The sequence below is a fragment of the Arvicanthis niloticus genome, chromosome X (assembly GCF_011762505.2).
Source record: "Arvicanthis niloticus isolate mArvNil1 chromosome X, mArvNil1.pat.X, whole genome shotgun sequence".
Taxonomy (NCBI): Eukaryota; Metazoa; Chordata; class Mammalia; order Rodentia; family Muridae; genus Arvicanthis; species Arvicanthis niloticus.
The window spans coordinates 129,630,360-129,643,696 of record NC_047679.1 but is presented as its reverse complement, the minus strand read 5'-3'; the positions used below and the strand labels follow the sequence as shown (position 1 = coordinate 129,643,696).

The 13,337-nt window shown below is 38.9% G+C and overlaps 1 protein-coding gene across 11 annotated transcripts in view; it reads left to right on the top strand.

The window, feature by feature from the left end:
* The window catches only part of F8 (coagulation factor VIII), a 181,843-nt gene that overhangs the window by 97,804 nt on the left and 70,702 nt on the right, over positions 1–13,337 (top strand). For all 11 annotated transcript variants that reach the window (XR_013105888.1, XM_076918475.1, XM_076918473.1 and 8 more), the window contains one exon: positions 6,381–9,399. Coding sequence is in view for 10 of the 11 variants with exons in the window: in XM_076918475.1 (XP_076774590.1) it covers positions 6,381–9,399 (3,019 nt within the window). In the remaining variant the exon portion in view is untranslated. The remainder of the gene's footprint in view (positions 1–6,380; positions 9,400–13,337) is intronic.

Below are 13,337 nucleotides of genomic sequence, written 5' to 3'. Positions count from 1 at the left end.
TTTTTCATCACCAACCATGAAGTTGGTTACTTTCCTACTTAAATACTGTTTTTTTCAGGCTTCTAAGAAACAATCTTTGGTTCTGTTCATTTACTGACACCATCTCTGCTGGCTTCCCTTAATCTGGACACTGTCAAGCGTTGTTTCATTATTCTGATTTAAGAAGTTTGGATATTATGTTTCTATGCTTAGAGAGACAGACAGGCAGACAGACAAAGATGGCCATACACACTTGTACACATGTGCACACACACAGAGGACCTTAGTTTATTTTGTGTGATGATTTCTTACCTCATTATATAATTTGATGTGGCATTATGAGAAATACATGTCAAGCTCTTTAAGTACTTTATCTGATCCTTCTCTTTCTATAGTTATAATTATTATATGTATATAATTGTGTGTATATATATACATATATATGTATATATATGTGTGTGTGTGTGTGTGTATGTATGTATATTGTTTTTCTTAGTTGGGATTTTACTGCTGTGAAGAGATCCCATGACCAAAGCAACTCTTAAAAAGAACAACATTTCATTGGGGCTGGCTTACAGGTTCAGAGGTTCAGTCCATTATCATCAAGGCAGTAAGCATAGCAGTGTCCAGGCAGGCATGGTGCAGAAGGAGCTGAGAGTTCTACATCTTCATCTGGAGACAAAGAGGAGAGAACTGTCTTCCAGTCAACTAGGAGGAAGGTGTAAAAGCCCAAGTGCACAGTGACACACTTCCTCCAACAAAGCCACACCTAATCCAACAAGGCCATACCTCCTAATAGTATCACTCCCTGAGCCAAGCATACTCAAGTCATGACATTGTTCTTACTTGTTTTATTGGTTACTGTTTTTCCTCCTAGTTTCCAGTTTAGTTAACTTCTAAAATTTATTCATATTTCATATAATATTCTCTTTTTTTGTCCCTGGTTTACAAAGGTCATTTCCAGGCCATAGTTATAAAACCACTCTTGGAAGAATTCTTTTAGTCAAAGAAAAAGTCTTCCAGGTCTGAGAAGGTGATCCTTCTCAATTCCACCTTGTTTTTTGAGACAAATTCTCTCATTGAACCTTGAATTCATTTGGTCAATGAACTTTAGAGAACTGTTTGTCTCTATATTCCAACTCTTTGAGATTACCGCTCTGTAGTTTTTTACATTAATTTAGAATACTAATCCAGAAATACTTTGATTAAATGTGGGGGTGTGTTAATGCCTTCCTTTAATCTAGTCTTCAGAAGGCAGATTTCTGAGTTTGAGGCCAGTCTGGTCTACACAGCAAGTTTCAGACTAGCCAGGAGTTATACAGGCCCAGTCTCAAAATAAGAGAACTGGGAAAAAAAAGAAGAGACATTTGTACTTAATTAAACAACATTGCCTGAACTTTTGTAATACAACTTTCTTCATTACAAATATGACTAAATATAAATGAAAAAACATTATAATTAGCTCATATATCTTAATCCAATAGCATAAAAAATAAATATTTTGGCCTGGCAGTGGTGGTGAATGCCTTTAATCCTAGCATGCAAGAGGCAGAAGCAGGCAGATCTCTGTGAGTTACAAATCAACCTGGTCTACAGGGCGAGTTCCAGGCCAGCCAGGATACAGGGAGAAACTTTAGTGATTTGAATATGCTTGGCCCAGGGAGTGACACTATTAGGAGGTATGGCCTTGTTGGATTAGGTGTGGAGGAAGTGTGTCACTGTGCACTTGGGCTTTTAAATCCTTCTAGCTGCCTAGAAGACAATCCTCTCCTTTTTGCCTTCAGATCAAGATGTAGAACTCTCAGCTCCTCCTGCACCATCCCTGCTTGAACACTGCCATGCTTACTGCCTTGATGATAATAGACTGAACCTCTGAAACTGTAAGCTAGTCCCAATTAAACATTGTCCTTTATAAGAGTTGCCTTGGTCATGCTGTGTCTTCAAAGCAATGGAAACCCTAATCAAAACAGAAGTTGATACCAGGGTTTGCAATATTGCAGTGATAGGCCTGACTATGTTTTTATTTGGAGAAATGTGGATTTGGATTTTGGATTTGGAAAACAATGAAATGTTTTCAGTGGAACTTAATGGGCCATCCTAATAGGAATATGGGAGATAGTGGTGCTGAGAGTGAAGTGAACTATGCAGTCCTGGATCTAGATGCTTCAGAGGAGAAAAATTTTAGTATGTGACCTAGAGATTTTTCTTATGATATTTTGGTGACTATTGTAGCTGCTTTTTGCCCTTGTCTGAAGCATCTGCCTGAGGCTAAGTTGAAGAGATTCACTAGATTAATTACATTGACAAAGTAAAAATCAACTAAGTTAAAACTCTGTATGTGGTTTACTTTCATGAATATCATTTTGATCGTGTGAAGCAAGTTTAGAAGGGAAAAATACAAAATGTACAGTTCAAGAGGGCACCAGGAAGTTCAATGGACCTGAATCCTGTGTTTAAGGAGATGAATAGATTAAGGGACTGGTGACTTTGGGGCAAGATCCCACCCGGCTAAGCTTATTGTTTATGTGTTTGCCATTTAACAAGAAATAGTTATATCATGTTAGACATTATTACTAGTTGGTTATTGTTTTCATTTGTACTTTTAATCTGGAATGAACTATAATCTAGAGATGGAGGACACAGGCTTTTGATCCAGATCTTGAGGAATAGTGGATATGAAAAGCTTGATCCAGGCATGGAAGTTTACACCTTTATTCACAAGAAAGAGACAAACAGATCTCTGAGTTCAAGTCCAGCCTGGTACAGAGCAAGGTCCAAGTAGAGAAAAACTTAAGCCCAGGTGTGGTGATACATACCTTTAATCCCAGAATTCAGGAGACAGAGCCATTTAGATCTCTGAGTTCAAGGTCAGTCTATAGAGCCAGTTCCAGGACAGCCAAGGTTAGGCCATGAAGGAGTTGGAAAACAGAAAGCTGGTGATGATGTAATAGAACAAGGGGAAGAGGCCACATTCCAGCCCCAGGAAGCAGCAGAATTCAGCAGCTTTAACCATGTGGCTCTGGCTTTAGAGTCAAGAATAGAAGGGACTACTGTGACAGTTGATGATGGTTATCTGGAGCTTAGACATTAGCAGTGATTAAGAAGAGACAAGCATCAATGAGGTAGAATCTTCTGGGAAGTGATTTCTAAGAGAACAAAGAAACTGTGTTCTAGAGATAGCCAAGGTTGTAAATTTTGTTGCATCTGGCTAATGTGTAAGAGTTACCCAGGTGGTACTGGTTTTGCAAGGCATGATGTGGTCAAAGAGAGCAGCTGAGGCTTGGTGAGAGGGCATGGAAGGCCACTGATAAAGTTGCAGCCTTAATTGCAGTTGACAACCTCGAACTGAAAGGGTCATGCAAAGAATTTGAGGCGTGGCATTGTGAAGAGAGCCTACAAGGCTATTGGTGAGGCCCAGGTGCAGCAGAATACCCCAGCATATTGGAGATGCCAGTACCATGGGATGACCACCAAAACCGTCAGCAGCAATCAATCAGACCCTGGAGTGCTACATGGGGCAGAGCTGGAGAAGTGACCCAAACCCTTTGAAGGATCCCGGAAGATCATGTGTGGATCCTAGACATTGCAACAAGAAGCTGTAAAAAGTTGAAGATGCCTTGGAGACCCAAGATGTTTGAGATGCCAAAGCCATGGGATACCTGCTGAGGAAATCTGCTAACAAGTATTGGAACCAGTCCAAGGATATGAATTGTGTTGCAGTCAACAAAGCTGGAAGGAGTTGGACATCAGACATGGAGATGCAGGGTTTGGAGTTTGCCCAGATGGTGTTTGGTCTTGCTTTGGTCTAGTATCTCCACAGTATGACATTTTCTTATGGTAATGTATGTCCTATGATGTTGGAAGCATGTGATCTACCTTTTGATTTTGATTGTATAGAGGATTACAGTTAAGTGATTGCATGAATCTTAAAAGAGAATTTGAACTTTGTACTTTTAAACATTGTTTAGACTGTGGTAGACTATGGGGACTTTTGAAGTTGAACTAAATGTATTTTTGCATTATGCTATGGCTAAGTATAGAGTCATGTGTTTGAAGAAGGCTATGGGGGCCTATAACTTTAATTTTTTCAAACTCCTATTTTTAATGATGGTTCTTAAATGTTTTAACCTTCCTTTTAGCCCACCACCCACTAGAGATAGTGACAAAGAAAGGATGCAGAAGAAGTGGACTTGTTTAGAAATGTTCTTTGGAGCAACTCCCATCTATGTTGTCTGGAAATCAGCAGTTCAGTTTATGGGTTAGCAGCAGCAACTCGATCTACTTGCAAACACTTCACAGATACACCAGCAGTCTGGTTCATTAGAGTCAGGATAACAAACATGAATCAGCAGCGGCGGCACAACCTAATAGAGACAGTCAGGCCTCAGCCTTGACACAAGTCAGCAAGAGGGACTCGGAGGGACACCAGGAGAACTCAGCTATACCTCTCTCAGGGAAGATCAGCGAAGATCAGCAAAGATCAGTGAAGACACAAGACCCACAATAGTTGCACAGCTAGCTCTATAAGCAAGCCTAGCTCAGCCTCTGTCATGGTCTGGCTAGTCTTCTTTATACCCTCCAAACATCAGTGTCCTCCACGTGTCTTACATCAACATGTGTCTTGCCTCAGCATGAGCATCTATCTCAGCTGACATCACTCTGGCAATCAGCCTGAGTCCAAAGAAGCTGCAAGAAACTGCATCACACCACCAGAAATTTTTGGTGTGTTTTTCTCTATAGAGTCCAAACAAATGGAGTTCAACTATGCAATGTAAGGTAGACCAATACATGTGTGTTGTTAGCAAAGAATCCTTCATCACGTGTCCTTTTACATGCTTGCTCTAGCATAACATACTTTCTCCTGTGCCTGCTTCAGTGAAACGTTCCTTCACAAGTCTACCTTAGTCTGCCTTAGTCTTTCTTCAGGAAAACCCTCCTTCACTTGTTTGCCCCAGCAAAACACCTTCTAACACAACTGACTTTCCAAAGAACCCTTAAGTTTCCACTTCAGGGGCTAGGAAGTAGAAAATGATGGTGTGAATATGCTTGAGCCAGGGAGTGGCATTATTAGGAGGTATGGCCTTGTTGGAGTAGGTATGGCCTTGTTGGAGTAGGTTTGGCCTTGTTGGAGGAAGTGTGTCACTGTGGGGGTGGGCTTTGAGACCCTCCTCTTAGCTGCCTGGGAAACAGTCTTTTCCTGTTTGCCTTTCGATCAAGATTCAGAACTCTCAGATCATCCAGCACTATGCCTGCCTGCACACTGCTATGCTTCCTGCTATGATGATAATGGACTAAACCTTTGAACCTGTAAGCTACCCCCAATTGAATGTTGTCCTTTTTAAGAGTTGCCTTGGTCATAGTGACTCTTTATAGTAATGGAAACCCTAAGGCAGAATCCCTGTCTCAAAAACAAAACAACAACAGTAAAAATGAACAAAACAACCAAACAAAAATTAGGTGCTTTTAACCAGGAAATAGATGAACTAGTAAAGTACTTGATACATAGATCACCAGACAGAACCCATGGAAAAAGACAGGCATAGTAGTATATGTCAATAATCCTAGAGCTCCTACAGGAAGGTGGAAATCCAAGATAGGAGAATTTTCAGAAGCTTGTAGACCATCTATCCTGGCATATGAAAAGGCAAACAGAAAGACCCTGTCTCAAGATGGGAGGCAAGGCATATATTGACATCCAAGGTTGTCCTCTGACCTAAAACATAAAGAATGGCATACACATGCACACAAATTCACATTCTACAGTGTAAGCATAGTGTTATTGTAGTCTGAATGTTCTTAACTCTCAGCTGGTTCTTTCTAGCTTTATGTTGAATTATCAGTTTGGTACTTTTCTCTACCTCAGGATTAAAACCTAATTCATAGTTTCTATAACTAATCGGCACTCCAGTATTTTATTGGTAAAAGTTCTGTAACACCTTCGTTGAGAATATCCACATGAGAAGTAAATACATAAATGTTAATCATTGAACATTCTAAACGTTTTTATTATGTTCATTACTTTACCATGTGTATGTATGTGGGCTCATATGCACAAGTGTAGAGGTTAAAGGACAACTGCAAGACTCATTTCCTTTTACTATGTGGATTCTAAGGATTGCATTGAGGTCATTAGGTAAATTTACCCACTGAGCTCTCTTCAGTGGCCCTCAATCTTCCTTTCTTGTGATCAGCAACATGCATAGCACAGTAGCAGCAATGTAATAATGACTTTTACCTAACATTGGTGAATATATGTTAAGGATTTAACCAAATAACCTATGACATAACAGGCTTCACTACCGTTTCTTCATTTATCTGGAAGTAGGAGAGAACCTCCAATATACAACTTACTTAAAATATGGGTTATGAGTAACCAGAGTTTTATTCTTTCTCATTTTTAGGTCTATGGGTCTTGGGGTGTCATAATTCAGACTTTCGGAAGAGAGGTATGACAGCATTGCTGAAAGTTTCTAGTTGTGACAAGAGCACTAATGATTATTATGAAGAAATATATGAAGATATTCCAACACAGTTGGTGAATGACAACAATGTCATTGATCCCAGAAGCTTCTTCCAGTATTCAAATCATCCTAATATTAGGAAAAAGAAATTCAAAGACACCACAATTCCAAAAAATGATATGGAGAAGATTGAGCCTCCATTTGGAGAGATAGCAGAAATGCTTAAAGTACAAAGTGTCTCATCTAGTGACATTTTGATGCTCTTAGGACAGAGTCATCCTACTCCACATGGCTTACTTTTATCAGATGGCCAAGAAGCCAACTATGAGGCTACTCGTGATAATGATTCACCTGATGCAATAGACAGCAGTGAAGGCCCATCTAAAGTGGCCCAACTCAGGTCAGAATCCCATCACAGTGAGAAAATAGTATTTACTCCTCAGCCAGGCCTCCAGTTAAGATCAAATACAAGTTTGGAGACAACTAGAGAAGTAAAGTGGAAGAAACTTGATTTGCAAGTTTCTGGTTTGCCAAGTAATCTAATGACCACAACAATTCTGTCAGACAATTTGACAGAAAATTTTGAAAAGACAGGTTCTTCAGGATTTCCAGATATGCCAATTCACTTTAGTACTAAATTAAGTACTACTGCATTTGGTAAAAATGTATATCCCCTTGTTGGGTCTCATATACCTTTAAGCATTAGTGAAGAAAGTAGTGATTCCAACTTGTTAGATTCAACTTTAATGTATAGTCAAGAAAGTTCACGAGGAGATAATACATTATCAGTGGAGAATGATAAATTACTCAAAGAGAAGAGGTTTCATGGAATTGCTTCATTGGCCAAAGATAATACTTTATTCAAAGACAATGTCTCCCTAATGAAAACAAACAAGACATATAATCATTCAACAACTAATGAAAAACCACACACTGACAGCCCAACATCAATTGAGAATAGTACAGCAGACTTGCACGATGCCATATTAAAAATCAATAGTGAGATTCAAAAGGTAACATCTTTGATTCATAATGGAACACTTTTAGGCAAAAATACTACATATCTGAGACTAAACCATATGCTAAACACAACTACCTCAACAAAAAATAAAGACATATTTCATAAAAAAGATGAAGATCCTGTTCCACAAGGTGCAGAAAAGACAATCATGCCATTTTCCAAGATGCTGTTATTGTCAGAATATGCAAATTTGTTAAAAAATACCAATGGAAATAACTCCTTGAACTCTGAGCAAGAACATAGTCCAAAGCAATTAGTATATTTAATGTTTAAAAAGTATGTGAAAAATCAAAGTTTCTTGTCAGAGAAAAATAAAGTGATAGTAGAACAGGATGGATTTACAAAAGACTTAAACATAGGACTTAAAGACATGGTTTTGCCAAGTAATATGAGCATATTTCTTACCACTTTGGCTAAGGTACATGAAAATGATAGGCACAATCAAGAAAAAAATATTCAGGAAGAGATAAAGAAGGAAGCACCAATTGAAGAGAAAGTAGATTTGCCCCAGGTGCACATAGAAACTGGCACTAAGAATTTCTTGAAAGACATGTTTTTACTAGGCACTAGGCAAAATATAAGTTTACATGAAGAGACATATGCACCAATACTTCAAAACATAACATCAATAAACAACTCAAGAAATACAATACAGATTCACATGGTACATTTATTTAAAAGAAGGAAGGATAAGGAAACAAATTCAGAAGGCTCAGTAAATAAAACCAGAGAAATGGTAAAAAACTATCCAAGCCAGAAGAATATTAATACTCAACGTAGTAAACGGGCTTTGGGACAATTCAGACTGTCAACTCAGTGGCTTCAAACCATAAACTATTCGACACAGAGTATCATTAAACAGATAAACCACAGCAAGGAAAGGAAAAAGTTCATTATTCAATCTCCCTTATCAGATTCTTCTGTAATTAAAAGCACCACTCAGACAAATAGTTATGACTCACACATTGTAAAAACATCAGCATTTTCACCAACAGATCTCAAAAGGATTCCATTCCAAGACAATTTTTCTCATGTTCAAGCATCATCCTACATTTATGACTTTAAGACAAAAAGTTCTAGAATTCAAGAAAGCAATCATTTATTAAAAGAAACCAAAAGGAATAATCCTTCTTTAGCCATTCTACCATGTAAGATGTTCATAGATCAAGGAAAATTTTCCTCCCCAAGGAAAAGTAATACAAACTCAGTCACATATAAGAAACTTGAGAACATTATTTTCTTAAAACCAATCTTGTCTGAAGAAGCTGGCAAAGTTGAATTGCTTCGTCAAGTTTCCATTCAAGAGGAAGAACTTTTACCTACAGAAACTAGCCATGAATCTCCTGGACACTTGAATCTCATGAAAGAGGTCTTTGTTCAGAAAACACAGGGGCCTACTGAGTGGAATAAAGCAAAGAGGCATGGGAAAAGTATAAAAGGCAAACCAGAGAGCTCCAAAAAGACTCACTCTAAACTGCTGTATCATCATGCTTGGGATTATCATTATGCTGCACAGATACCAAAAGATAAGTGGAAGTCCAAAAAGAAGTCACCAGAAATTTTATCCGTTAAGCAAGAGGACACCATTTTGTCTCTGAGTCCTTATGGAAACAATCATTCAATAGGGGCAAATGAGAAGCAAAATTGGCCCCAAAGAGAAGCCACTTGGGTAAAGCAAGGTCAGACTCAAAAGACATGCTCTCAAAACCCACCAGTCTTGAAACGACATCAAAGGGAGCTTAGTGCTTTTCAATCAGAACAGGAAACAACTGACTATGATGATGCCATCACCGTTGAAACAAATGAGGATTTTGACATTTATGGTGAGGATATAAAGCAGGATCCTCGCAGCTTTCAACAGAAAACAAGGCACTATTTTATTGCAGCCGTGGAACGGCTCTGGGACTATGGGATTAGTACATCTACTCTACGGAATAGGTTTGTATTATTGGTTATCATTTTTTATTAAATTTGTTCCCTTTACAACCCAATATCAGCCCTTCCTCTGCTCCCAGTATCCTCTGACACAACTTCTTTCCCCATGTCCCCCTCCCTTCTCTGTTGAGAAGGTGAAGCTTCTTCTGGGTATCAAAACCCCCATCTGCCTCAACCCCATCTGCCCCACCCCAACCCCCACTTTCGCACATCAGGTCACTGCAAGACTAGGCAAATCCTCTCTTACTAAGGCCAGACAAGGCTGTCCATTTAGGCACATGGGATCCATAGGCAGGCGAGCAGGCAGGCAGGCAACAGACTCAGGGACAGGCCCTGCCCCCGCAGTCTGGGGGACTAACATGAAAACCAAACTGCTCATCAGCTACATATGTGCAGAAGGCCTATGCCCAGCCTATGGTCACTCATTAGTTGGTGATTCAGTCTCTGGAAGCTACCAAGGGTCCAGGATAGTTGATTCTGTTGGTCTTCCTGTAGAGTCCCTGTTCTTTTTGGGTCCCTCAGTCTTTCACCTAACTCTATAAGACTCTTTGAGCTCCATCTGATGTTTGGGTGTGATTCTCTGCATCTGTTTCGATGGGCTGTTAGGTGGAGCCTCTCAGAGGAGCTATTTCCAGTTTCTGACTATTAAAAATAAAGTTGCTATGAACATAGTTGAGCAAGTGTCCTTGTGGGATGGTGGAGCATCTTTTGGGTATATGCCCAGGAGTGGTATAGCTGGGTCTTGAGGTATAACTATTCCCAATTTTCTGAGAAACCACCAAATTGGTTTCCAGAGAGGTTTCACAAATGTGCACTCCCACCAGCAATGGAGGAGTGTTCCTCTTTCTCCATATCCTCACCAGCATGTGCTATCACTTGAGTTTATGATTTTAGCCATTCTGATTACTTTTGGTTGAAAGTCTGTTTTATTACAGATTATAATGGCTACTCCAGCTTGTTTCTTGGGTCCATTTGCTTGGAAAACCTTTTTCCAGCCCTTTATACTGAGATAATGACTATCTTTGTTGCTGAGATGTGCTTCTTGTATACAGCAGAATGATGGATTCTGTTTACGAATTCTGTTAGCCTGTGTCTTTTTGCTTGGGAATTGAGTTCACTGATGCTGAGAGGTATTAATGTGCAATGATTGTTATGTCCTGTTTGATGGTGGTGGTGGTGGTGGTGTGTGTGTAATATGTGTGTGTGTTTCTCTTCTATGAAATTATTTCTTGTATTTTCTTGATTATAGTTAGCCTCATTGGGTTGGAGTTTTCCTTGTAATACCTCTGTGGAGAGAACTTGTTTGAACTCGGTTTTTCATGGAATATCTTGTTTTACTCCATCTATGATGATTGAAAGTTTTGCTCTGGGTATAATAGTCTGAAATGACATCTGTGGTCTCTTAGGGTCTGCAAGACCTCTGCCCAGGCCCTTGTAGCATTTAGAGTCTCAGATGAGAAATTGGGTGTAATTCCCATAGGTCTATCTTTATGTTACTTGACCCTTTTCCCTTGCTGCTTTTAAAATTCTTTCTTTGTTCTGTATATTTAGTATTTTGATGATTATGTGGTAGGAGGATTTTCTTTTCTGGTTCAATCTATTTGGTATTCTGTAAGCTTCTTATATGTATCTTTCTTTAGGTTAGAGAAATTTTCTTCTATAATTTTGTTGAAGATGCTTTCTGGGCCTTTGAGCTGGGAATCGTCTTCTCCTTCTATTCCTCTTATTCTTAGGTTTGGTCTTTTAATAGTGTCCCAAACTTCCTAGATGTTTTATGTTAGAAACATTTTAGCTTTATGTTTTTCTTTTATTGATGCATTAATTTTTCTAACATATCTTCCACACCTTAGATTCTGTCTTCCATCTTTTATGTTCTATTGGTGATGCTTGTGTTGTAGTTCCTGTTCTCTTTCCTAGGTTTTCCATCTCCACGATTACCTCTGTTTATCTTTTCTTTATTGCTTCTATTTCCATTTTCAGGTCTTGAAAAGTTTTATTCATGTCCTTCCTGTTTTATTGTACTTTCTTTCATTTCTTTATATTTATTTGCTTCCTCTTTAAGGCCCTCTACCTGTCCCATTGTATTTTCCTGTATTTCTTTAAGGGATTTATTCATTTCCTTTTTAAAGGCTTCTATCATCTTTATAAGATTGTGTTTTAGTGTCATCTTTTTGTGCTTAGGCTGTGCTAGAATATCCAGGGCTTGCTGTAGCAGGATAGCTGGGCTCTGGTGGTGCCATATTGCCCTGGCCCTTGTTGATTGTGTTTTTATGCTGTCCTTGGGGAGGGAGACAGAGCCTTGATCCTGACAGTGGATCTCAGGGAACACCACATTCCTCACCTCTGCTAGCTGTGCCCCAGATTGACTATTTTCTGAGACAGCACACAGCTCACCTCTGTTGGCTGTGCCTCAGGTGAACCACAGTGGATAGGGCTGTTTTCTAAAATACTGACAATCCAAAAGAAAAATGGATGGTTTGATTTTAGGAGAGCCAAAGAACACTGAGCTAGGTTAGAGAAAGCAAATTTAGAAGAAAGGCATTAGAAGAATCAGTCAGCAAATATAATGGAGTACCTACTGTATGATAGATTCTGTTTCAGGCAGTTAAATAAAGTATAAAGCAGGAGCTTACTTTCTCTTGGTACAAAAGATAACAACTAGTAAAAAAAATAGTTAAAGAAGGATTAGGAAGATGGCTTAGTCAATAAAGTACTTGATGTGAGAACATAAGGACCTGACTTCAGCAGAGGACCAAAGTTCAGATTCCAGTACCCATATAATTACCCGTAACTCCACCTCCCAGAGATCTGTTACATTCTTCTGACCTCCATGAACACACAGCCTCATATGCATGCATACATGTGCACACATGCACACATACACAATTCTCAAAATAAAAAAATACGTCTTAAAAAATAATGTGGTGAGGGCTGGAGAGATGGCTCAGAGGTTAAGAGCACTAGCTGCTTTTCCTGATGTCCTAAGTTCAATTCCCAACAACCACATGATGGCTCATAACCATCTATAATTAGATCTGGTGCCCTCTTCTGACCTGCAGGCATACATAAAGACAGGATGCTGTATACATAATAAATAAATAAATCTTTTTAAAAAATAATATGGAAGCACTTACTTATAATCCTAATTCTGGAAAAGCAGAAACAAGCAGACATATTTCTGGGAAGGGGGTGTCACTGGCCAGCCAGCCTGGCCTAATGGTGAGTTCCAGGTTCAGTGAGAGACACCTATCTTTCAAAACAATGTGGATGGCTCCTGAGTAATGACATCCAAGGTTCATCCCTGACCTTCACAAACGTTTATACATATCAACACATATATAAAAAGAGAAATAAGATAATTTCAGGGGTGCTATTCAGAAAATAATATAGAATGATACAAGTTACTTCAGCTGTGATAGTAAAAAAAAAAAAAAAATGCCTTTTGAGGAGTTGAGACCTAAATTATAATGAGGCAAAGTGATAGAACTCAGAAAAGACAAGAGAAAAAAGGACAGAGGCTCTAAGAATAGGGCATATTTAGAACTTTTAGGTATAGAAACAGATATTACTAGAGTATAGTGAAAAGTTCAAGGTATGCAGGGTATTGAGGTGGCAGAATTGGGCATCTGATGCACAATACAGGTCCTAGAGAAAGAATAGATAACCTTCGTTATTCTGGCTCACAAAAAATGATAATAAATAGATCATCTGTGTTCCTATATAAAGCCCATCACACAAATTTTGCACTTTATCACATTCCTTTACCCCTCATAAGAATGTTTCTCTAAGCCAGAGGTTCTCAACCTTCCTAATACTGCGACCCTTTAATACAGTTACTCATATTGTGGTGACCCTCAACCATATAATCATTGTGTTGCTACTTCACAACTGTAATTTTCCTACTGTAACGAATCATAATGTAAACATCTGATAGGCAGGAT